This window comes from Mauremys mutica, chromosome 20 (assembly GCF_020497125.1).
Source record: "Mauremys mutica isolate MM-2020 ecotype Southern chromosome 20, ASM2049712v1, whole genome shotgun sequence".
Classification (NCBI taxonomy): Eukaryota; Metazoa; Chordata; order Testudines; family Geoemydidae; genus Mauremys; species Mauremys mutica.
In genome coordinates, this window is record NC_059091.1 from 26770692 (window position 1) to 26795810 (window position 25119).

At 61.5% G+C, this 25119-nt stretch overlaps 1 protein-coding gene across 1 annotated transcript in view; it reads right to left on the reverse strand.

The window, feature by feature from the left end:
• Nucleotides 1–219: 219 nt before the first annotated feature.
• The window catches only part of LOC123353560 (adhesion G protein-coupled receptor E5-like), a 29660-nt gene continuing 4760 nt past the window's right edge, over nt 220–25119 (reverse strand). Inside the window, exons 2-18 of the mRNA XM_044994752.1 lie at nt 17844–17900; nt 16432–16569; nt 15565–15720; nt 9372–9503; nt 8242–8291; nt 7731–7832; nt 7167–7338; nt 6528–6644; nt 5831–6063; nt 5402–5566; nt 4213–4404; nt 3590–3810; nt 3134–3200; nt 2727–2818; nt 2201–2369; nt 1223–1312; nt 220–794 (exon numbers count right to left, since the gene is read on the reverse strand). Coding sequence (XP_044850687.1) covers nt 786–794; nt 1223–1312; nt 2201–2369; nt 2727–2818; nt 3134–3200; nt 3590–3810; nt 4213–4404; nt 5402–5566; nt 5831–6063; nt 6528–6644; nt 7167–7338; nt 7731–7832; nt 8242–8291; nt 9372–9503; nt 15565–15720; nt 16432–16569; nt 17844–17900 — 2162 coding nt within the window. The 3' untranslated portion in view covers nt 220–785. The remainder of the gene's footprint in view (nt 795–1222; nt 1313–2200; nt 2370–2726; nt 2819–3133; nt 3201–3589; nt 3811–4212; nt 4405–5401; nt 5567–5830; nt 6064–6527; nt 6645–7166; nt 7339–7730; nt 7833–8241; nt 8292–9371; nt 9504–15564; nt 15721–16431; nt 16570–17843; nt 17901–25119) is intronic.

A 25119-nucleotide genomic window follows, 5' to 3' on the forward strand; every position in this document is an offset into this window, starting at 1 on the left:
GAACCAGCATCGTCACAGTTGGGCTCAGAGGATCACCGTGGGCCCAACTGCCCTTAGACCGTGTCATCTAGAGGGTTAGAGCAGTGGGGGCTGGGAGTCAGGACTCCTGGGTTCTCTCCAGCCACCACACATGTGGCTCCTCGAAGCAGCTGTTTTTGTCACAAAACTCAATATTTTAATAACTTTAAAAAGATAATTTAAAAAAAAAAGTGCCACCAGTGAGACCCAGACAGCCGAGCCCTGGGGGCTGGCGCAGGCTGGGGCCGCTTGCCTCCTTCAGCTCAGGCCGTGTTGTACCGTCATCGAAGCCAAGGGCGGTGGCTGATGCTGCAGTCCCTGGGGGGAGGGTGGGGTCCTCTGGGGGGTGGGTTCATCACTGCTGGCTGGATTCGTCTCCACTGCCCGCGCCCAGCCCGGCCCAGCATCGCACTGCAGGCGGGGCCAGGGACCCGTTCGTACCGAAGGGAAAGGCGCCCCCTGTGGCCAGAGTACGTCGCATCGGAGCTGAGCGGCTGCCCTGCTGCCCGTTGCTATTGCTGGTGATGCTGGCAGCGCGCAGGCCTGGGGCTGGTGAGTGCCCAGCGGGTGGGCGCAGCTGGGCAGCGTAACGGTTCCACTGGGCAACCGTTGAAGCATCTGCATGCGGCGAGTCCAGGTGCAAGGTGGGTCTCTGCTCACGGGCAGAGCCAGGCCAGGGGCAGGGGCCGGGTTTTCTCATGTGCAAAGCTACGGTGTCCAGAAATGGGCTGAGCGCAAGAGAGCTACAACCCTGACTCCTGCGACGGCTACAGCCCCTGTTGCAAGTGGGGGGGGGAGGTTAGAGCAGGATTTGACCCCCACTGTCCCCTCCCCCCAGGCTGCCTCATGGTGAGTCAAAATGACAAATGGGGTCCTGGCTCTCAGCCCCCCCCCCCCCAAACTGGGGCAGACCCAGGGGTCCTGGCTCCTAGATCCCCCTTCCCCCTGCAGAGCTGGGTACAGACCCCAGGGCTCCCAGCCCCTCTCTGGTTTCTAATTCCTTTTCAGCCCAGCTCTGCCTCATTTCTCTTCTAACACCCCCCCTCCCCAACACAGGCAGGAGGCAGTGAGCACTTGCTGGGTGGGGTTTAGCCATGGGGGCCGGAGCAGGAGGGGAGGGGAGGGGGGTGGGGGGTAGAAGGGCTGCAGGGCAGAAGGCTCCTGCACTGTTGTGGAGCCTGGCCTGGTCCGGCCCCACCCTTACCCGCGTGGTGGTCGAGCTGGAGAACTTGGAGTACTTGGCCGGTCCTTTGAAGCTGCCGCAGCTCAGCCACCTGCGGTACTCGTCCCTCACCTGGCAGGAGAGAGGAGAGGGCTGGTCACCCCACGGCGCAGGGGAGCTCATGGGGTTGGGGCCTCTGCTGTAGGGAGACAAGGGCCCAGAACTGGCCAGGCGAGGTGGGAGCTCTCAGCTACCCCAGCCCCAGCCGCTCCCAGCAGAGGGCACTGGGGGGAGCTCCCAGTGGGGGGCGCTGTGGGGCAGGAGCGCTGGCTGGTGGGGGGTGTGATGAAGTGGGAATGTTCTTAATGTTTTCTCTGAATAGTGTGTGGGTGCCTCAGTTTCCCCTATGCATTTCTCAAGTCTCTAGGTGGTGGGATAAGGGGGTGTGATTGGTGCAGAGCCTGAGAGGGCCAGTGTGATGGTGTCTGCACAGAGAATGGCCGACACCCTGTCTCCTGGCAACTGATGGCCTGGATCCTCCCCTGCAAAGTGCCAACTGAAGGTGTTGGAGAACAGAGATCAGGTGACCTCCTGGCCTGGAAAGAGACAAAGGCCAGAGGAGGGGCTGGGGCGTTTCAGTTTGGAGCTGGCTGGGGAAACGGGGGGAGCCCCAGGGCTGGGGTCTAAGCTCCCTGCCCCCCAAGATGGACCTGAGGGGTCCTGTTCTCTGTACCTACAAGCTCCGTTTTGGCCTGCGATCCTGTCAGCTAATCAACCGTCTGGCTGAGAGTCACGGTGAATCGCAGGAAGTGAGGGGTGCGGGGCTCTGACTCCCCCACAATCTGTGACGGGGGAGCTCCCAGTGGGGGGGCTGTGGGGCAGGAGTTGAGCACCAGCTGTGGAAGGAGCCTGAGGGTGGGGTAGGGGGTGGGGCGCTGTGGGGCAGGAGATGAGTGCTGGCTGTGGGGGTGCCTGGGGAGGGTGCTGGGGGGCGGGGGTTGAGCTGGGGGGAGGACTGGCCTGTTTCTTGAGCAGACAGTGCAGCAGGAAGATGAAGAGCCCCTGCAGGCTGTTGAGGATGGTGAAGATGTAGGAGGCCACCAGGCTGCGCTGGCTGAACTGGAACATGCCGAAGATCCAGGTGGTGCCCAGGACGCAGAGTTGGGCGATGGCCGTGATGGTGAGCACCCTGCGGGAGAGGGGAACCAGTCACATGGCCCCGCCCCTCCACCACGGCTCAGCTCCCCTCCCTCCTCAGGGCCCCACCCCTTGAGAGTTTGCCCCACCGCCCCTTCTCTCCTAGGGCCCCGCCCCTGGTGTCTGAAACCCCCCCCGCATGTGACTGACGTCTCCTGCACACAGCCCCACCTCCCCAGACTCTGTCCCCCAGCCAGTAGGCGGTGGGGGAAAATGTCACTCATCTGTGGCCCCCTCCCCCCACTCATGGGGGGTGACATCTCACTATTCTTATGCCCCCCCAGCTCCCCCGACGGGGGCAGCTGGGCACTGCCAGGGTCTCTGCTGCCCCGGGGGCCGCGCCCGCTACCTGAGCTTCTTCAGCTGGCTCATGTTGGGGTTGATGTCAGCGAATTTCAGCGACAGCTTCCAGACGGTGACCACGAAGATCACGGCGTTGACCTGCCGGGGGCAGGGGAGAGGCGGGTTGGGAGGGGGGCAGCTGTGTCCCGGGGGTGGGGGCTATGGGATCTGCCAGCTGCGCAGCCCCTGGGGCAGCCCCTTGCCTGGGCCAGGGCACCCCAACCCCCATAGTGACCCAGCTCGGCCCCTGGAGGATGGGGACTTGGGGTGGGGGGAGCAGCGAGGGGCCCAGCTGCCCCGGAGCGGGGGCTGGGTGGCTGGGGAAAGAAGCGAGGGCAGCTGCCAGCCAGGCCCTCAGGGGCCGGCCAGGGGGCCTGGCGCTGGCAGGGGGCTGGGCTGGGGGAGGGGATTTACCAAGATGATGATGCAGACGGGCCCCAGGAAGCTCCAAATGAATTTCTTCTCCAGCGAGAGCCAGCAGCTGTGGGGGGAGGGACAGACACGGGTCAGTCACTCACCTGCCAGCAGGGGGCGCTGCAGGGTGGGGTCTGCCCCCCCTACTGGCAGAGTGGGGGATGGAGACTTTCCAGCCTCCCCTCCCCCCGCCCCATGGTGCCCGGGAGCTTCCCTGTGTTGTTCAAGTGTCCTGGGCTGGGGCCCTGGCCCAAGCAGCAGGAAGGTGCCCCCCTCCCTCACGCTGGCCTCACCCACCCCTTGGGGTCCCACCCCACCCCTCCCCTGGTGGGCCCGGATGGCAGCGGCTGCCCGGCTGAGCCGCTCCTGCCCCCGTGTGCTGCCTGGGCACGGGGCCCTGCTCCCCTCGAGCCCCTGGCCGCGAGCACTGGGCCCCCCCCCGGGCCGGTGACTCACTGGCGCGCCGTGCCGTAGCCCTGGCTGTAGGTGGCGGCCGAGACGCCCACGATGAGGGCCGGCACGCCGTAGCCCAGCAGGAACATGTAGCGGCGCCTGAGGCCGTGGGGGGTGAAGACCTGAACCACCAGCAGGTAGAGCTCGGCGCCCTCCAGGCACATCCAGCAGAAGGCGGCCAGGAAGAAATAGTGCAGGAGCCCGGCCACCACACCGCACACCACCTGCAGCCAACGGGACGTGGGACGTCAGGGCCGGGCTCCCGGCTCCTCCAGCCCCAGCCCCCGGCAGCAGGGGGCGCAGTGGGGAGCGGGGCAGGAGCACTGGCTGGGGGGAGCTCCCAGGTACTTCAGCCCCAGACATTGGGGGGCACTGTGGGGAGCAAGGCAGGACCACTGGCTGTGGGGGTAGCTCCTGGTTCTCCAGCCCCAGCCTGTGCAGGGAGCGGGGCCCAAAGTGGCTGGGGGGAGCTGCCAGCAGAGGGCGCTGCAGCGAGTGGGGCCTGAGGCTGGCTGGAGAGGAGGTCAGGGGAGGGGGGCGCTGTGGGGAACATGGCCCAAGGCTGGCTGGAGGGTCGCTGTTGGGAGCGGGGCCTGAGGCTGGCAGGGGAGGGGAGAGCCGGGTACCTTGTTGCCGGTGCTGGAGGTGCCGGTGAGGAAGACGGTGTAGGCGATGAAGAGCGCCAGGCAGAGGTGCAGGTGGATGGTGGTGCGGGGGCCCTTGAGGGCGCGGCAGAAGAGGAAGGTGACGATGGCCAGCAGCAGGCACAGCAGCGAGATCACCAGCCCCACCTTGGTGATGACGTCCAGGGTCCAGTCCTGTGCCGGGGGTGGGTGGGGTGAGGGGGTTAGTCAGGGTCCCCCCCCCAAGGCAGCAGCCAGGCCGGGCTTTAGGGTACAGCCGGACTAGCCTGTCGGTCTCGCTCTGTGCCGCGGCTGGGAGCGCCCCCTACTGGCGACACCAGGCAGCCTGCGGGAACCAGAGTCTGGCTGAGTCCAGCTGCCCAGATGGATTCGATGCTGCCCAGCCTTCCCCTCCCCACCCCCGAGGGGCTGACCCACAGCCCCAGGCCCATGGGAAGCCGAGGGGGCTCTAGGGTCACCACCCACCAAGGGGGAGTCCCTGGCACCGATCCCTGCAGGACGGGGGCGCCAGAAAGTGCGAGGGGCCGGGGCTGTTCCCCTGTAGCAGAGAGCAGAGCGCCCCCGCCTGGCGGGAGGAAGCCCCTGCCCGGCAGGGAGCTGCTTTTAGACCAGACAGATGCGCTTGTGGCTACGGTGCTGCAGCTCAGGACTCCTGGGTTCTACCAGCTCTGGGAGGGGAGCGGGATCTAGGGGTCAGAGGAGGGGGCTGGAGGCAGAACTCCTGGGTTCAGTTCCCAGCTCTGATGTCACCTCCCTGTGTCTCTCTGAGTGAGGCATTTAACCCCTCCCTCCCTCTGTGCGATGGGGATGGGGATGGGGACGGCTCCCTGCCCTGCAATGCAATGGGGTGAGCCCCCTGCCCCTGCTGCCCCACAGCTTCCCAGCCAGGCATGTTGGTCGCTGTAGCCCACGAAAGCTTATGCTCAAATAAATTTGTTACTCTCTAAGGTGCCACAAGTCCTCCTGTTCTTTTTGCTACCTGGGGAGTCTGCCTGTCCCCTGTGGGGAGGGGGGGCTGCTTGTGCTCCTGATCAGATCCAGGGCCCTGGCTGCTGGTGGGGAATGGGTTTACTCCAGGGGGAATCTGGAGTGACTCCTGCTCCACAGGGGAGGATTGAGGGGAAGAGCAGAACCAGCCCAGCCCCGAGGCCCCAGCGAGGGCCGCGCCTACCTCCAGCTCGTAGAAGGCCATGAGCACGGCGAAGCTGGTCAGGTGGCTGCACTGGCAGCGGGTGATGGTGGCGTTCAACTTCTGCAGGGTGCAGCCGTCGGTGGCCCAGCGCCTGCTGCCAGGCTCCCAGTAGGCGCAGAGGAGACGCAGGTCGGTCTTCTTCTCCTGGGGACAGAGAGACGCTTGGTGCATGGGGGGCAGGAGAGGGGTGGGGAGCTGGTTGGAGCTGGTGTCCCCAGGCCGTGAGAGGGCAGGTCGGGGGGGTACGAGGGGCTGGGCTGGGCTGGGGGCAAAGAGCATCAGTTTGTCCCTGGGTGGGAGGTGGATTTGCCTGCTGCCCAGGGTGGGGGGTGTTACTAGAGATGGGCCCAGGCTCTGCTCCCCAGTGTCCTAGGCTCTCCTCCCCCCATGCCCAGCCCAGGGGCTCACCGGCACCGGGTGGCTGAAGTGGATGCTGACGGAGAGGCCGAGTGCCTGCGGGTTTGGGTCACTGATGAAGGCCGACACCACCGGAGACAGCACACGGTAGCTGGGCCGCCCCGGCTCCTGCGCCCACTTCCCCTTCCGGCCGATCTCATCCCACTCGGGCGCCTCCACCCGCCCAGCACCATCCAGGATGGGGCTCATCCCCTGGTATGTCAGCAGCCCGGCCAGCGTGAAGCCTGCGAGGGACAGAGGAAATGGATGAAATAGGGGCAGGAGGGCCCCTGGGGCAGACAGGTGCCAGGGGACGCTGTGCTGCTGGGGGTGCTACCCCCAATGCCCTGGCCATGCCCCATCCCCCTACACACCCCAGCCTGGTGCTAGGGGGCGCTGTGCTGCTGTAGGTGCCATCACCAATGCCCTGACCATGCCCTGTCCCCCTACACACCCCAGCCTGGCACCAGGGGGCGCTGTGCTGCTGGGGGTGCTACCCCCAATGCCCTGGCCATGCCCCATCCCCCTACACACCCCAGCCTGGTGCTAGGGGGCGCTGTGCTGCTGTAGGTGCCATCACCAATGCCCTGACCATGCCCTGTCCCCCTACACACCCCAGCCTGGGACCAGGGGGCGCTGTGCTGCTGCTCCCAATGCCCTGGCCATGCCCATCGCTATACACACCCCAGCACAGGCGATGACCACATACCTTCGTTTTTCTGCCCTGGGGCTCTGGCCCACTTTAATTCCATCTGTGTCTTCCTCTGCTGCAGCGTCACGGTCTCCTGGCTCTGGTTCCCAGCCTGCCTGACCGCCAGCCCCAGCTCTGCAACCACAATGCCAGCCAGGGCTCACAACAGAGAACAGGGAGAGGAAGCCTGTAGCTAGGCAAGGTGCTTTCCTGGCTGTTGGGGGAGCTCCCAGCTACTCCAGTCCCAGCCTCTCCCAGGAGGGGGCGCTGTGGGGAGTGGGGCAAAAGCACTGGCTGTCAGGGGGAGCTCCCTTCTCCCAGCAGGGAGCAGTGTGGGGAGCAGGGCGGGAGCACTGGCTGTTGGGGGGAGCTCCCATCTCCCAGCAGGGGGCACTGTGGGGAGTGAGGCGGGAGCACTGGGCTGTGGGGGGAGCTCCCATCTCCCAGCAGAGGGCGCTGTGGGGAGCAGGGAGGGAGCACTGGAATGTGGGAGGGAGCTCCTGTCTCCCAGCAGGGGGCGCCGTGGGGAACAGGGCAGGAGCACTGGCTGTGGGGGGGAGCTCCCGTCTCCCAGCAGGGGGCGCTGTGGGGAGTGGGGCGGGAGCGTAGACTGCGGGTGATGAAAGCCCAACTGGGGCCGCGTGGCCAGGTGCTGACCTGTGCCACTGGGGGATGCAATGCTGATCCTATCATGCAGGGACAGGGCCAGCGTTCTCAGCAGCTTCTCCACTATGGCCATCAGCTCCGTCGCGATCCGGTGTCTCCACTCCACGCTCTCTCTCTGCTGCCCGACCAGATTTATCTGCTTCTCCAGAATGTCCAAGAAGCCCTGGCCAAGCAAACGTGGGGGGTGTTGGTGTCACAGTGCCTGAGCCCCTGCCGCGCCCCCATTCCCAGATTGCTAGTCCTCCACTGCCTTCCCACAATCCCCTTGAAAGGAAAGACAAGTTCTCCTGCCATTGACATCGCTGCCTGGGAGGTCAGACTAGATGATCACAATGGTCCTGTCTAGCCTAGGAACCTAGGAGAGCCAGCTTCTTGGGCACAGAGCCCACTGGAGAGGCAGGCATGGGAATTTCTGGGCAGTGACACTGTTTATTTATCTCCTGTTCCAGGCGCTGCATCTCTATAGATCGCCCTGGGACTAGATCTGAGTAGGAGCAGCGATTCCTCCCCCTTACGAGAACAAACCCAGCAAGGCCCCGAACTTTGGCTTGGCACCTGCAGCTTCCGCTCAGCGTTCTGAGAGTTCATCTGCTTCAGCTCCTTCAGCATCACCTGGCAGAGGCTTCCCACCTGTGCCTGGAAGCTGCCCAGGAGGTTCTGCAAAACAAGGCCCAGGCCTGGCTCAGGAAAAGAGATCACAGAATTGCAGCCCACATCCCCCCGTCCCGAGAGGATCCCTCGGCTCAGAAGCCAGGCGCCAGAGGGAGCGCGGGCAATGCCCCGTCTGGCCCCCAGGGAGTGCATGGCATTTGCAAGGGATGGTGGGGGACGGTGGTTGCAAGCTGAGGTGTGTTGCAGCAGCCTGATGCTGCTGATCCTGGATGGTGAGAATCACCTCGGGGGCAAAGGCCTGGGCCGTGGCTGGACTCCAGGGGCTCCAGGGACTGGCCACTGGCTCTTTGCCCAGGGGCGAGTTTGGCCCCAGAATCCTTGTGGGGCGAGATCAGTGAAAAGCAACGTGGCCCTAAAGGGGAATCAGGTCTCCCGGTGTCTGTGCCCCACTCACCTTGGCTCCGGCAGAGCTGTCATCATCCAGCAGCAGGGGGCAGATGAGCTCTGGGGATGGAAAGGGAGGAGGAGTGAGAGATGGGCGGGGGAAATGTGGGGTCTGGCTGGGTAGGTGCATGCACCAGAGCCAGGCACAGAGAGCAGGACTCATTCCCTCCAGCAGGGGGAGCAGTGACCCTCCCCCGCTACACACACACATTCAGCCAGGGCCGCCCAGAGGATTCAGGGGGCCTAGGGTCTTCGGTGGCCGGGGGAATTGCTGTCGAAGACCTGGCACTTCGGCGGCGGGTCCGGGGATGGAAGGACCCCCCGCCACGGGTCTTCGGGGCACTTAGGCAGTTTTCCGGGGCCCCCGGAGCGAGTGAAGGACCCTGCTCCGGGGCCCCAAAAAATTCTCGTGGGGGCCCCTGCGGGGCCTGGGGCAAATTGCCTCACTTGGCCCCCATCTGGGAGGCCCTGCACTCAGCCCCACACATGTGCGCAGCCCCTTCTGCCCATCCTCTGCCCGCAAACTGATCTCTGTGAAAGGATCCCTCCCGAACCCCGTCCTGGGGGGACTGAGCCGCAGTGGGGTGGGGCGGGGGCTGTGGAATCATCCCAGCCGTATCTCCCCTCAGCCCTCTCCCCCCAGCTGTGGGTGGTTCTGGGGTGTGTTTGGGGAGCGGGGAGGAGAATCCAGCAGGGAGCCCCTAGTGGCCCCTAGGCACAGACTGCGCCCCCTGCTGCCTCTTCCCAGGGCAGAGAATCCAGCCGTGCAGCAGGAATACAGGCACTGCTGGGGGGGAGACGCCCGGCCCCGGGCTGCTCTGCTCATCCCTCCCCGGCCTGGCCCGGCTCCGCTCCCAGAGCCAGACCTGGGCTCGCTGGTGCCTGTGGCTCTGAGACAACCGGAAACACCCCAGTGGACGGACAGGCTGGGCTGGGGGAGGGGAGGGCCTGGAGGCTGAGCTCCCCCTGGCCAGGGCTGAGACCCAGAGGGACCCCGTCCATGGGGGGCAGGGGGCTGGCGCAACATCCCAGACCAGTTCCCAGCTCACTGCCCCCTCGGGCAAGACCTCTGCCTGTGTAACCCCAGGCCCTGCCCAGCCCCCCAGGTGTCCCCTCCATGCCCCACGCGGCAGGACCCACCTTGGCACAGGGTCGTGTTCCTGTTGGAGGGGACGTCGCTGGCCCGGCACTCACACCAGTAGCTTCCATAGGTGTTGATACACGTGACGTTGGGGCTGCAGACAGCTGGGGTCTTGTTGCACTCGTCGATGTCTGAGAGGGGAAAGTGTGTGTGGGGGTGTCACACACAGCACGGCTGGGGGCTCACGAGGGGAAAATGACCATGGAGACACCCCACCCCCATTGCAGGGGGTGTGGTCTGTCGGTCAGTCTGTCTGCTCCATCTACCCTCCCACCCATTCTATTCTCCTTTCTTCCCTGCTACGTGCAGGGCCCCAATCCCTGCGGCACAACCCCTCCCCCACCCCCCAGATCGGGGGCCCAACCTTTTCCAGACCAGGACCCTGCGATCCCCTCCCTGCACCGGCCCTGACAGAGCGGGGTTAAGGGGGGGCCCGATCAGCCAGTTAAGCTGCAAAGGGGAAGTGACTCAGGCTGCGTGCAGGGCGCTGGCTAGAAGGAAGCTCGCCTGGGAGGAGACAGGTGGGGCTTCTCTACAGCCCGAGGGCTGGGCCCAGTGGTGGGGGCCTGAGGCGAGGGGGGCTAGGAAGCCCCGAGGGGGGGCTAGGAGCCCCGGAGGAAGGGTTTCACTAGCAGGCATAGGACAGAGGGGTCTGACTTTGAAAGGCTCCCCCAGAATGGGGATCACAGCGTGACCTGGCCGGACGGCCGAGACACGGGGCAGCCGCGACTCTGGGAGCTGCAATGGTGGAGGAGAAGAAAGGGGGCGCTGAACTGGAGCTAATCGCCAGAAGGGGGCGCCACACTCAGCATTACAGACCCCAGCCCCATGGGTCCCCTCCGCGTTCGGGATACACCCAGCCCCTCCCCTCCCCTGGAGCACTAGGAGAAGGGTGGGTGGGCTGCACCCAGGGGAGTGCAGGGAATTGGGTGGTGTCCCTTTAAACTAGTTTCTTTGCTCTCTGGTTGTGCTCACGGGGGTCTATGGCAGAAGCCCACAGACCCCGACATGCAGCCAGGCCCTGCACGGCTGGTAAACGGGTTGTTTGGAAGCCAGCTGGATCCAGGGGATCCCCCTATTCCTAACATCGTGCAGTGAGCAGCGGCCCAACGTCCTTTCCCGGACCCTGCTGTGACCCCCAGGCCCAGGGCCCTGCGGGGTGAATCCACTGAGCCCTCGGACGGATGATGCCAGCTCGACACTCGCTGCAGATCCGGCCTGTGGAAGCCAAAGCCAGAAGAGACCAGCTCAGCCTGACCCCCAGCATAGCCCCAGCCGGAGTTGCCAGCCAGCAAGTCACCAATCCAGCCCCAAATGGAGGGGACTTTACTGCCCTCGCTGGCTCCTGGGGCCTTTCACCATGGTGGAGAGTCTGATCTGATAGACGGGCCCCGCCCTGCCTGGCCACAGAGAGCCCTGCCGTGATCTAGCCAAACATTGGAGGGACGTGCACCCGCCAGGCTGCCAACGCGGGTAGCGCCAGCTGCCGGGCAGAGGGGGATACACAGGGGATGTCGGCGCTCCATGGTGCAGCGGGGTCACTCGCCCCGTGCAGGGAGTGGGGTTTTCTACCTAGGGACCTGGCTTGTTTGTGCAGACGCGCACTCATTCTGGCCAGCCCCTGGGGAGCCTGCAGTCCTGTCTGGGGCAATGAGAGATGGAGAAGCAGAGAAGGGATGAAAACCCCTTGAAGTCAGTGGTGCTGCACCAATTTACACTACAGGGGTTCTGGTCCCCACTTTGTGACCATTTCACATACAGCAGCACTGAGTTGGTGGCGACAGGTGCATCGTCCATCATTCCCATGGGTTGGGGGAAGCGGTTGACCTGCTGCAGAAATGGCCATGACCGATTCTCCCAGAAATCCCAGCCAGGAACAAGTGCTGGAATTCAACATTCGCCTGCTTATTAACCCAACATTTCAGCCGTCCAATCAGGAAGCAGAGAAAGACCATGGGACTGAGGCAACCAATTGTACAACATCAGTGACAACTTTTCAGAGCAAACAGTTAGCCAATAAAATCACAGAGATTTATCCACCCGAACAATTGAAGGGTCAGCCGGTTTGCAGGCTTGGATCAGCATGCAGAGCTGTTCTGCTGACTCCCCGTGGTGTTCAGATCAGCAGTGGCTTATCAGTCACCATCCCTGGGGACAGATGGGTAGTGATCCTTCCTGAGGAAGTAGGGGCAGAGCCACAGAAGAAAGCTAAGTTCTCCCCGATATTTATCCATAACGCTTCTGCTTCTCACAGAAATCCTTGTGGCTAAAATCCCCTTCATCTGGACATCAGCAAACAAGTCAGTCAGCTGGGAGAGTCCAGAGCGCTCACGGATCCTTCCCTTGGGCTGAGTTCCAGCAGCTCTTTCTCAGACTCCACCCCCTCTCTTTCCCATGACAGCGTTTTCCTATTTCCCACTACGCCCCTTCCCCTCGGTCGTTATTTGCATAAAGGCAGCACCCAGAGCGCTGCACACACACGGCCATAAAGAGCTTCTAGTCTAAATAGACAAGAGGTGGGAGAGAAAACTGAGGCAGGGAATTGCCCAAGGAGACGTAGCAGGAACAGAGCTGGGACTAGAACCCAAGTCTTCAGAGTCTCACACCTGACCCACTAGACCTGTCTCTTTCAACTTGCTTCCGCCATAAAAGGGCAAGAATGTGTCTCCCCTGCCTCACCATGCAGATTCTACCCTCTGCTCCTCTCACTGAGAGGCGCTTTGTGTCTCCTGGCTCACGGCCGGGAGTGCATCAGGGCTGGAAAAAAATCCCTTGTTCCTTTGGCAGGAAATTCAACTTTTGCTCCATTGTTAAACCTCTTGGAAGGCAACAGCCCTACACCATGCCTGTGAGGGGCCTTATATGTGCCAGCCTCTAGCGAATGCCGCTGAGCCACAGAACAAGGAGAGAGCAAGTTTGTCTTGGTCTAGCGGCTGGTTCCCATAAGTAGATAACAGCCTGCTACAATGACTGGTTAATGGAGTTACTCCCTTAGCTCCAGCAGCTGAGCTGTGGGCTTTCAGCAGACAAGTCCTGGGTTTGATTCCTCCTGATAACCCAAGCTGGTTCCTTTGTGATACCAGCTGCTGAAGGTTCACTTAATGGGGTTCCAGAAACTAATGGGCTTTTTGAGCCCAAGGTGTATTAAAGATTGTCCAACACAGAGTCCTCAGCCCAGTTTGCTTTGCAAAGACCTGACCTTCCCCCACCTCAAGCTCTGCTATGAAAGAGCATCTTGGGCTCTGATTGCAGCTGCAGGTTTGGGGGGATGCTGCCGCTTCTAATGACATCCCCAGTGCCCTACGCTCGTGCCTCAGTAGAATTAAGCAGCACAGCAAGAGACATGGCGACCTTCACTCCCCGGGCTCAGTTTCCAATTCGTAAGACAGGCTGGGAATCAGAACAGACAGTTTGCCCACATGTGGCGCAGAGAAAGAGCGAGACCTCAGAGCAACCTGGTTAGTTTCCCCATCCATGAATGCTGGTTAGTGTCAGAGATCCCGGGTAAGCTCAGTGACGGTGCATTAACAGCATCGCCAGCACCAAGCAATCAATAAAAACCCCAAACCGTGAGCCAGGCTGCAAAAATATCACGAGATTGGTTTAAAAATTACAAGATTTTTTTTTAAATCCATTTGATTTTAGCCAAAAGTGGAATCACGTGACTCTGGGAAGTGGGGCTTTAAGGCAACACCACACGTTAGCAACACTGCAGACAAGCCAGAAACATCAAGACTTTGCCACCACTGTTTCCAGCTTCTATTGTACCTGTGCAGATCTTAGCCGTATCCTTTTGACTCTTCCCAAATCCGCAACTGCATTTACACATGTAACGCCCTGGCATGTTGATGCAGTTCCCGTGGGGCTCACAGATTGTGGCATTTCACTGGCACTTGTCAATGTCTGCAAGGAGGGAGAAAGCGCTAGGCCAGGCTGATCTAGGAGCTGGACCTTGGGCACTGGGGGACGCTGCTGGGGGATAATCCAGGCGTCCGACATGCACCGTGCTCTGGGGAGACGGGACTGGTTAGAGCCAGGAGTTCAGTGACTGGGCCAGCGAACGGGAGCAAGTGGCTATTGTCCGGAATGAGCCGCTTCAGCTGGGAAGGGAATCGCAGCCCTGCCAGGACACGTGCTTGCTGCTTGCTAAAGCTCCCAAGCGGATCTGGCGATGCCCAGTGCCGCAATATCAGTGCAGACGGCAATGCCTGAATGAGCCGCCCGCCCCTGGAGGGGACAAATGGGGAGCTGCTTTGGAGGAAGGGGATAGAGAATAACATGAGGGCTGGTCTAATGCCTGGATATCAGTCAATGGGATGACCTCCTCTGCACCCCACGAGCTGCCCTGGGCACCCCCTTACAGGACAGTGCAGAACCAGAGGGGTTCAGAGACAGGCAATGAGAATGATCAGGGGCCTGGAAAAACCCTCTGCGTAGAGAGACTGAAAAGACTGGGACTGTTACCTTAGAGTGAACGTAAGAGGGGACGTGTTAAGAGTCTATAAATGCCTGACGAGGACAGAGAAGGGAGATGGGGAGCTTCTGTTCTCCCCACCTCATAACACGAGAGCAAGGGCCAGTCAGGGAAGTGAGAAGAGGGGAAATTCGGAACTGAGCCAAGGAAAGGCTGTTTCACGCAATGTGCGATTAGCCTGTGGAACTCCCCACCACAGGAGTCACTGAGGCTAAGAATTTAGCAAGATTCCAGGAGCGACTGGACATTCCTATGGATGATGAGAACAGCCAGAGGGATCATAGTTAACGGGCACAAACACTTGGGAAGAGAGAGAAAACCCCCTGCTGTGGGGCTTCAGCCCAGCTGAGTATTAGAGACCAGGAAGTGAGGGCAGATTATCCCCCAGCTGCCACTGCAGGGCTCTTCCACCGTCCTCTGCAGCATCTGGCTTTGGCCCATTGGAGCTGGGATACCAGGCTAGATGGGCCCCAGCTCTGATCCCGTCTGTACCGTGCAAGTGCCAGTGTTACTTGTGTCTCAGCCTGGCCAGCGCCCGGTTTTGCCTCTTCAGAGGCTGAGCTGCTCCTGGGGCAGAACCTACCGGCTGCATCCTGCCAAGTGCAGCCTCCTCCGCCCCTCGACCCTGCGACACTCGCGGGTTCTCCTGACAGCACCGAGACGGCTCCGCATTTCCAGAACCTGCTTTATTCCAGAACCGACGTACAATCGGGTTCTGACCCCAAAGGCTTCCAAGAGTCCATGCGGGATGGGAACGGAGCTTCCAGAGTCCTTATCCATCCCGTCCTGGTGCCATTGGGATGTTTATAGCGGGTAGCGCCGCAGCCGGGGCCCCGTGGTGCCAGGCGCTGTACACACATCCAGCCACAGCACAGCCGCTGCTACAAAGCGCTTTCCCCAGCTCCGACGCTCTGTCTGCTGGAGAAGGGGGGCCATGCGCTGGATTGTCGGTGGTGCGGCCAGAGCTCTCCCCTCCGTCAGGCACATGGGTGTCCCACGGCTTCCAAACTCGCTCCGAGTTGCAGGGAGCTCTGAGATTGGGTGTCTCTAGGGGCTTAAGTCCACGGGGAAATTGAGGGTAACAGCCCCTGTGGAATCGCTCCCCATCCGGACACTCTGGTCTGGAATAATCAGTGCACTTCCAAAGAGAACAGCAATCGCCATCAATTCCCCCGGGGCCAAGCCCTAGGGATTCTCCACACAGCTCCCGATACCAGCTATCCCCGCACAATCCCCGGGGCGCTGGCTGAGATCCCTGCGGCGCTGATTTCTTCTTGTGCCTAGACCCGCCCCAGGGCACTGGCTGGGGTGATCCCACGCGGCCTGGGGCTGGCGCAGGAACAGCTGGGCGAGGTCTCTGCCAGGGGAAGCATTTGAACCAATGGGCTCCTGAGTTCTCCCAGTGCTACGGGCCCGGTGCTCTGCGCCCCCCAAATGGGGGTGTAACGGGCAGTTTCCATGGGAATGGCCGGGTGGGACTTGACACAAGCTGTAACTACCGGCTGAACATCGCAAACAAGGGCCTGGAACGTCCCGGCCCCTTTTCCGGTCAGGCCGCCCTGGCTGCCTAAGGGGGCATAATGGCCCCCTAGGAAACACCCTCCCAGCCAGGGGGCTCCCTGTCAGTGTGGGGCTGGAAAAGGCACTGCTCCCAGCCCTGAGGGAGGGGGCAGATTGGGGGCCTGAGCAGGGTGCGGTGGGGCCAGAGGAGAGCTCACCCCGGCAGCTGTTCTCACTCGCATGCGTGAAGTTGGCTTTCCCAGAGCTGGGCTCGTAGCCAGGGATGCAGGTGCAGTAGTAACTCCCAGGCACGTTGTTACAGTTTGTGTTGGGTCCGCAGTCAGGCTGGCTCGGCCCCAGACACTTGTTAATATCTGTAATGCAAGAGGGGACGCTCTGTACAGTCCTGGCAGGGAGACACTCCCCATATCACCCCCCAACCCCCGCACTGAGCTGGGTGATGGGACCCAGACAACTGGGGCCCTGATCGGTTAGTGATTAAGGGCTTGATTCTCAGTTACCCATTTCTGCTGCTGGAATGTCAGAAACAGCCCCCCCTACCCTCCTGTCCCAGGTACGTGGGGGTTGGGCCTCACAAACACCCAGATCCCCCATGGGAGGGGAGGGGAGGAGACGTCCCACTGCGGCTCCAGGCTCCCTGTGTGTTGCGGGGGGGTGACAAGCTGCCTCTCCTCTGCCCCCCTCCCTCCTTGGATCCTCGCATGGTGTGTGTGGGGGGGAGTTTAGCCAGGGCTTCCCCATTCTGCTCCCGTGGGGCCCCTCTGCCCCTGCACACCCAGAGGCTGATTAGGGCCCAGGCTGGGATTCAGACGGGTCAGTGTGATGGGCCCCCCCCACCCTGTGCCCAATTCACAGAGCCCAACACTCCTGGCTCCTGCTGCTCACTCTGGAGGCCCCGGTTCGATCCCCAGGAGGGCGGCCCTCACCCGAGCTGCTGCCCCCCCCATTCCCCAGCCGGGCTGAGCAGCCCCAGCAGGCCCTGCAGTCAGTGGAGTTGGCTGCTCTGGACCTTAATGCCCCTGCTCTGTCCCAGCCCCCACAGGACAACGTGGGAGCCCCGTTACCGTCACAGGTCTCCGTTGAGTCAGTGAAGAAGCGATTCCCAAGTGGCTGGTATCCATCCAGGCAGGTGCAGTGGGTGCTGTTCACACACTTGGCGTTTGCTGGGCATATCACATGGCTGTTACAGTCCCCAGTGGTACCTGCAGGGGCGGGAACAGCTGGGCAGGGTCAGCCAGTGCAGAGCGGCTCCCCCCCCCCCCCCCAACACACAGGGGGATCGACTCCTTTCACACGCCCCATTCGCTGATTTTCATCCCTGGGCGCCTTGCAAACAGCTCCGACGCCATCCACCACCTGGCCACAAGCTGCCCTCGGCTGCACAGGAGGCCTTGGCTCCCCAGGGTGTCCCTGGCACAGACAGGCAGAGCCCCCGGAGCCGGGCGTCGCTTCAAGTGAAACGTTTTCAGTCTCACCCAATTTTTCTCCTTTTTGTTGCTGTCGTCGTTACTCTCGTTGGCGTTAATTTCAAACCCAAACCTCGCTTCGAACGGGAATTGTTCGTTTTGAAAATTATTTCATCTCCCTCCCTCCTACCCCCAGCACAATTTTTTCCCGGGTAAAACCAAACATTCCTCTGAACCGAATCGGCATTTTCTGGCAAAAAATGGTTCCTTGGGAAATCCCTGCCTGGCTCTGCTCTGGATTGACTGAGAGTGGAATCGGGCGCGAGGCTCGTTTAGATCCTGAGCTGCCTCCCATGACCCAGATTGTGACCTGCTTATGGGGGCTCCTGGATCCTTTAGCTGCCCGGTGTTTGGGGCTCTGCTGGGATCCGTCCCTCTGACCAGCGTGAGGGGAAGGATCCCAGCGCAGCTCAGCCGGCTGCAGGGCTTGGGATGGGAGCAGACGGAGCAGGGGGGTGCAGCACTGGGGGACCCCAGTGGGTCAATGGGAATTTGCCCAAATCCCATCTTGGAATTCGCAGCAGAGCTGGGCTCGGAGCACAGAGTCCTGATCCCAAACACCCCCCAGCTGGGCACGAGGGTCCTAGGTTTCAGTTCAGCCCAATTTTGGGAGGGGGGGAACCTACAAATGCCTCTTCTAACATCTGAGCAATCAGGGGTTTGATTCGGGCTGGTCAGGAACACGGCCCTTGGCTACAAAGGGGACCTGCCCCTCACTCCAGCCCCCAGTGTAGAGCCCTGGGCCCCAGGGTCTATTCTCTGCTGGCCACGGGGCTGGGAAGGGAAGGGGAAGGGAGGGCTACACAGGGGCCTTCTCCTCTCCCCTGCACGCACCCACCGTGCTCTGTAAACCCACCCCAAGACACCCATGCCAAGGGGCTGCTCCCGGCTCGCCAGACCCCTGACTCTGCTCTCCTCCCACAAGGGACAGGGGCCGGAGGGGGCGGAGGCAGCAGATCCCGGGCAGCCGGAAGCGCTGGGGAAGGTTAGCCAGGAGGAGTCGGCCTTACCTTGTACGCCAGGAGTCTGGGCCACGGTGCCCCACAGGCACAGGGCGATGCAGAGCCCTGGAAGGCAGAGACAGGGTGAGGCCCCATGGGCAGATGGTAACCGCCACTCAGCTGCACCCACCCCCAGCCACCCCAGTCCTGCCCATCCCGGGCCAATGGCCAGTCAGGGTCCTGCCGATGGTGGAATTAAAAATGCAGAAACCTGGTGCTCTGGGAAATCAGCCCCAGCTGGGATCCCTGGTCATATTTTTAACTGGTTCCAGTTGGGTACTGGGCTTTTGGCCACGGCAACTGAGTCTTCTATTGTGTGTATTAGCAACAAAGACCAGGAGCCCCCATTGTCAGCGCTGGATTTACACTTTGGGTGCCCCAGGCACAGGGGTTCGGTGAGCGTCCCTGTCCCCCCCGCCCCCCCCCGCCGGTTTGGAGCTTTGGGGGCCCCGCCACCCGGAGGTGGCCAGGAGCTGCAGGAGTCCCCTGCTGCCTGGAAGCTATTAACCGCCATCGGCAGCGAGGGTTCCCCACCACTTTTAACTTTTAGTTGCCGCCCAGCACCCCGTCCACCCACTGCCCAGCACCCCCCACCCCTCTGCCCAGAGCTGCCCCATGAACTCCCACTGAGACCCACTCTCCCAAGCCCTGCCCCCCGGCCCGCACTCACTGCCCGCCTGGGAGGTGACGCTGTCTGCCGGGCGGAGGGAGGAGCGCTCCAGCAGCAGGGCTGTGTGGGGCTGTCTCCCCATCAGCCGGCCCTGCCCCTTGCTGGGACCTGGGAGCGGCAAAATTTCAATTTTTAGGCACCCCATAAAATGCTGGTGCCCCCAGGCATGTGCCTCCTGTGCCTAATTGGAAATCCAGCCCTGCCCATTGTGCCGGGTGGCATCCAGAGCCCACCAAAATCAGGGCTCCCATTGTGCCAGGTGCTGCCCAGAGCGGACCGAGATCAGGGCCATGTCACGCTCGGTGCTGCACAGACACACAGTGAGCCAGTCTGTGACCCACAAGACTCATGGCAATAGGCAAAGGGAGGATAGGGAAACTGAGGCACAGCGAGGAGTAATAACTTACCCAAGATCACCCAGTGCGTCCATGCAATGGACAAACCCACTTGGAAAGGGGAAGCACCGAGCAGGGGATGGGGCACAACACAGGCTGCGGTTGATCTGCTTTTCACTCAGGTATCGGCCCAGATCCGCCCCCTCCTGCTGGTGTTTATTTAGAGTCTGTTGCTCTGAGTCATTAACCACACGTGGGTATGCAGAACCTGATGCTAAAGGACCCGGGGCCGAGTGCCCGAGGTGCTGTGCAAAGGGGAAGCCCAGCGGGCTGGGGAACCCCATTGTGCTTTCCTAGGAAGGAAGCTAGAAAGGGGGCGCGGCTTTGAAATTCAGCTCCGGCCGATCTCCCCCGGGGAGACTCCATGGAGGACGAGGGAGCTGGGGAGGTGACGGCACCACAGGTCCCCTGGGAGCGAAGGCCGAGCCATTAATTCAGAGAGTCTAAGGCCAGGACGGGAGCAGGCTGATCCGGCCTCTTGCACTGCACGGGCCAGAGAATGACCCAGGGATTCCTGCATCCAGCCCGTAGCTGGGGATGGAGCTAGCGCAGAGCTGGAGAGGGGACAGCCCGTCTGTGCGACTCCACGTGATGGAGAAGCTGCCACGTCCCAGGGCAGTCGGCCCTGAGGGTGACGTCCCCTCCCCGTTAAAACACGAGCCGTCGTCCTGCCCTGAGAGGGGACGTGTTGGCTATTCGGGCTCTTTATAACAGGGGCAGCAGCAGGGCCTGTTCCCAGGCAGCCCCAGCCTTGCTGGGACACTCCCCACCCCACCCGGGGCGAAGGGCTTTGTCCCTTGGAGGCCTTTCTTCTGAGATGGGCCATTGGTGCAGGGGCAGAGCTAGGAATAGAACCCAGGAGTCCTGACGCCTACCCCTGCTCTAACCACTAGACCCCACTCCCCCCATCCCAGAGCTGGTTCGGAACCCAGAAGTCCTGATGCCCAGCTTGGAAGCAGGGGCAAACTCATTTCGTACAATGCCTGTCAGCAATTTTTAGTCTCCACCATCGTGGGCTAGACTGGAGCACAGGGGACCTGATCCTCAAGGCCAGTCCAGCCCCCCATCGCCTTCCCCTGCCCCCGTCGAACCTTTGTGTCCACAGAGCGGCACTGCACAGCCTCAGCCACTAGGGGGCGCCACAGCCTCACACCAAGGCCACAGCCCCAGGGTCCATGCTGGGCTGGGGCTGGTCCCTCAATTGTCCCCTGAATCCCCATAGTGCCTGAGCAGGATAGTTACCCACACGCCAGACACACGCATTGCACATGCTAGTGCTCACATGCACACACACTCCGGCATGCACACAAATGTGCAGATGTGCGCTCACGTCTGTGAACAAGTACCGATGTACATACCGGAGCGCCCACACTCACGCACAGGCACACACGTGTGCCGCACACTCATGCACGGGCACAGAGGTACAGACATGTATGTTCACACATACCAGCAGCCTGCTGCAGCATCAGATACAGGGACAAGGAGCCCCCAGGACCCTCCCTGCTGCTCAAACACCAGCCAGGCCGGAATGGAGGGAGAATCCTTCAAACCCTCCTGCCGGCGACGAGCTGCAGTGACTCTGCCCAGAGAGGAGTGATCGTGGGGCCCTGTCCCCTCTCCACCCTCCAGGGACATGGCCAGAATCTCCCATGTACGTACCCCCTGCTGGGTCAGCCCAGGACTGCAATAATAACACTCCAGCACTTTACCCAGGGCTTGCTGCTGCTGCTGCTCCTGGGGTCCCGTGTAGCCGGCAGGAGCCGGGGTATCGCGCCACCCCCAGGCTGCCCCCTCAGACGGCAACGGCCGGGCGGTGACCACTACCAGTGAGCGCCGTCCCCTCCCACCGCGCCGGGAAGCCGTGAATCACGGAGCAACCCCTCAACTCAGTCGGGGTCTGTAGCTGCGACCATAATACACCTAATGCACGAGAGGAAGTGACCTGACTCAATCTCAGCAGAAAGGCCACAGATGGGCTGCACCTAGAGACCCAACACCCAGGGCTGAAACAGTGGGGCAGGGGGGAAGGGGCAGGGGGAAAAGGGAGGGGGCAGTAGTTTGCTAGGCCAATGGGGCGAGGCTGTCACCCCAGCTGGGGGGCTGCCCCACGGAGCGAGATCGTGGGATCTGGGGGAAGAACCAAGGCCGGCTCTGTTGTGAAAACATCCGGGGGGTAACTAGGGGTTTTATCGGTTCCCTTTTCACGAGCCACTTATCTCCTGGCTACTTCCCCCCACTTCTCTGCAGGGCAGGACTCAAGCGGTGTCGAAAGCCCTGAGCCGTTAGGGGCGGCAGTGGGGCCGGTTGCTAACAGGGCTCGCTGAGGTCATCCTAGCTACAAGTGCTGAGCACAGAGCCTGTCCCACTAGGGAGCCTGGCCCTGCGACAGCTGTTGTGAGGGACCCTGGTGCTAGTGCCCGGGTGTGTGAGACACCCAGAGGCCGGGGATTGGTGCAAGGCTGACTCCTCCTCTGCTCTAACCACTAGGTATTAGTGTGTGGACAGGGGTTGAGTTAGGGGGAGCTGTGTCTCCTGTTAACTCACTAGGGAAGACAGGCTCTTAGACCTGGATTGGCCAATGAGATCCAAGCACGGGGGGTGGGGGGAATTCCCACTGGGGAATTTGGCCCCAAAACCTTTTACAAATCTGCCTCTTGGTGCCTTTGCCGGCACTTTGCATCCTGCCTGTTTCACGGCCTCTCCCCGCCCTCCGGCCCCAGCCTGTTCCTTATTCTGAGGTCGTGTCAGAAACCCAGCCCGCCCGTCAGTCTCCTCAGTGTTTGTGTGGATTTGTCGCTCAGCAACAGCAGAGAGGAAAAAACACACGTGAACGGGGACATTGCGGTTGTAAAACCACAACATTTGCCTGGGATGGAGGAGGGAGCTGAAAGGCAGCCTTTGAATTCCACTAGACGGCAGGTGTCCCCGGGAAAGGTTAAGATCTGTGTCCCTGCAGCGCCAGTCCAGAGCCCAGCTGGGGTCAATGGGCCAGGTTCCCGGGTGGGGTCAATCCGCATTGCTCCACTGGAGTCAGTGGGGTCACTGTACATCTGCTGGGGACCTGACCCCACTGCCTCATTTTTAACCCTGGGATCATAGGGAGGAGCCATTCCATTTTACTAGTAACATCAGGGCATAATGCTGGCTGGAGGCAGCACCGCCTAGCAGCTCGGCCACAAGCCTAGGAGTCAGGACACCTAGGTTCTAGTCCCACCTCTGCCACTGGCTTGTTGGGTGACCTTGGGCAAGTCACTTCCCCCCTCTGTGCCTCAGTTTCCCCTCCCACACATCATCAATGTCTATTGTGAGCGCTTCAAGGCAGGGGCTGTCTCTCTTAGGTGTCTGTGCAGCACCCACCACATTTGGGACTCCTAGATCTTGGGCAGGGTCTGTGCAGCACCCATGACAATAGGGGCCTCTGATCTTGGGTGGGGTCTCTGAGTTTCTGTAATCTAAGTACTAAGAGTGTGATAGCCAAACCAGACACTGGTCAGTAGAACAGTGTGAATCCACTGGCATAACTGGAGTGACTCTGGATTAGGTGGAGGGGCAATAAGAAGAGGATCGGGCCAGGGGCTCCCACCGATAACAACGGAGACCTGCCCCACCCCCGCTTTCCTTCCCACCGAGCAGAATGCCGGGCGCTGGACATGTGGGCAGAGCTAGATGCCGGCTGACAAAATCCTCCCCGGTCTCCTATTAATACTCAGGCCCCTGAAATAAAGAAGGCAGCTGGGGGCAGGAAATATCCCCGGCTGGGGGCAGAGGAGACAGGGGGCCGGGAGCCAGGGCTCCATTGTGGAATGGGGCCAAGTGGAGACACCGGGAAGGTCAGGAGGGCAGAGTCCCGGCCGCTGGGAGCAGGGTTAGAGCACACGGCACAAATCGGGCTCTGGGGCAGAGCCTCAGCTGCTGGAATCAGGGTAAGTGCATTGAAGTCGATGGGAGTTGTGGGGTCCGGCCCCATTGACTCCCAAGGAGCGACGGCCAGTTTACACCAGCTGGGATCTGGCCTCACCGGAGTGACACCTCTGTAAGGGAGAAACGTCTTTCATCTGCTCGCTCAGCCAGATCCTGGCCCTGGTGTAACCTCCTCCCCCAGAGCAGCCATTTACCCCAGACAGATTGGGCAGCACTTTCAAACCCAGTTCTCTCCCCAAGCTGGGGACAGCCCCCAGGAGTCAGCCCCAACCTCCACTCCTCCACCCAGGGCCGGCTTTAGGAAGTGCGGGGCCCAATTCGAACATTTTCAGTGGGGCCCCAGCAGGGATGACTAAAAAAACCAAAACATGTAAAAAAAGCCTTTCATTTCTTAGCAACCGGTTCCCTATAAAAAGTTCTGACTTAAGGGATGTGCCACAATATGTATTTTTTTGTACCAATAGGGTTACCATACTCCATATTTTCCCAGGAGGAATTTTTAAATTTTAAATTTTAAAAATTCCTCCCAGATGGCAATTTAAGAACCAAAAAGCCGGACATGTCCGGGAAAATACGGCTGTATGTTAACCCGACCTAAAGTTCTTTTTTAAAAAGATGGGCCTGAACTAGAACTGAGCTCCGTTTCACATGTGTGGGTCCCCGCCACTCCCTGGGGGTGTGCTAGAGTGACCAGATGTCCTGATTTTATAGGGACAGTCCCAATTTTTGGGTCTTTTTCTTATATAGGATCTTATTACCTCCCACCCCCGTCCTGATTTTTCACACTTGCTGTCTGGTCACCCTAGGATGTGCACATGTGTGGGTCCCAGCTGCTCCCTGCCCCCCTCATTGAAGCAGGTGTGCAGGGAGCCCCAGACCCTTTAAATTGCCCCCTGGGGAAGCCGGGCCACCCTGGGACAGCGCACCGGCTCTTGCGGGTACGCCGTACTGGGGCTTGGGCACGGGGCCCTCTTAGGGGCGGAGCCCGATTCAGGGGAATTGGTTGAATCGGCCTAAAGCCGGCCCTGCCTCCACCCACCAGCCCACACACGTGCAGCTCACAGGCTGGCAACGTGCCCAGCGAGGTGCTGTTTGCCTGGGACGCGGGAGCTCCGGAGCAGCCCCACCACTCTCAGGAGGGTCAGGGGGGAACCCCGAGCTGGGCGGGTGACGCAGAGTGAAAGCCACGTGTCATCCTGCCCAGGGAACACCCCAGGGCAATCCCCTGCCCCCCCCCACCCCCGGGAGTGCTGGCCCGTGGGAGGCAACAGCTTCCCCCAGCCCCACTGGTCCCACATTCCCAGCCACACACCAAGCAGCGATTCCCCCGGCCCGGCGTTCCCAGCCGAGCAGATCTGAGGGCCCCCTCCATGCACCCGGCCTAGGCGGGGGCGGCAGCAGCTGATGCAGCGCCCCCTCCCCCGACGCAGCTGCCCCTGGAAAGTCCCTGCCCCTCTAAAGAGGCAGGAAACTCACTGCACTTTTCCCTGCCTCTGCACCCCTCAGGAGCCCAGTCTTGCTGCTGCTGCTTCAAACCACAGCCCTGTGCAGGGAGCCCTGCTCTAACCACTACACCGCACTGCCCTCCCGGAGCTGGGGCTAGATACAGGAGCCCAGGCTCCCGGCCCCCTTGTTCTAACCGCTACACCGCACTGCCCTCCTGGAGCTGGGGCCAGATACAGGACCCCTGGCTCCCAGCCCCCCTGTTCTAACCGCTACACCACACTGCCCTCCCGGAGCTGAGGCTAGAACCCAGGAGTCCTGGCTCTCCCCCACCCACCGGACACCAGTCCCCTCTCAAAGGGGACACTTCCACCCCTCTTCTTGGAATCAGCCCCTGACGTTCTGGGCAAGGCCCCAGCTGGTGTAAACTGGCCCAGCCCTAGTGAGCTCAGTGGAAGGAGGCTGATTCACACCAGCCGGGCTCTGGCCCCCCTGTGCTTTCCTCTGCCCTGGGTAGTTTCCAGGAATCGCTGTCACCTCAGCATCTCACTGCTACTGAGTAACCCTGCGGGGACCCGGAGAACTGCCCCCCACCATGATACTGTATCTGCCTTTCTGCCCAGCCCCCGCATCTCACAACGGAGGCCTGATCCCCCAGGTGGGCCCGATCCACCACTGATCTGCCCCTTGTGTCATCAATGCCACCAGCACCAAGCGGGGGCGGTGCCTGCGCTGCTGCCATAGTGACCTGGGAGAATTTACCCCCCCACACACATGCTGGCTCATGCTCACTCTGCCCAGGTGCCAGCCCTGGCACAAGACGAGGGGTTTTTTGGGGGGGGATGAGGAGAGGTTA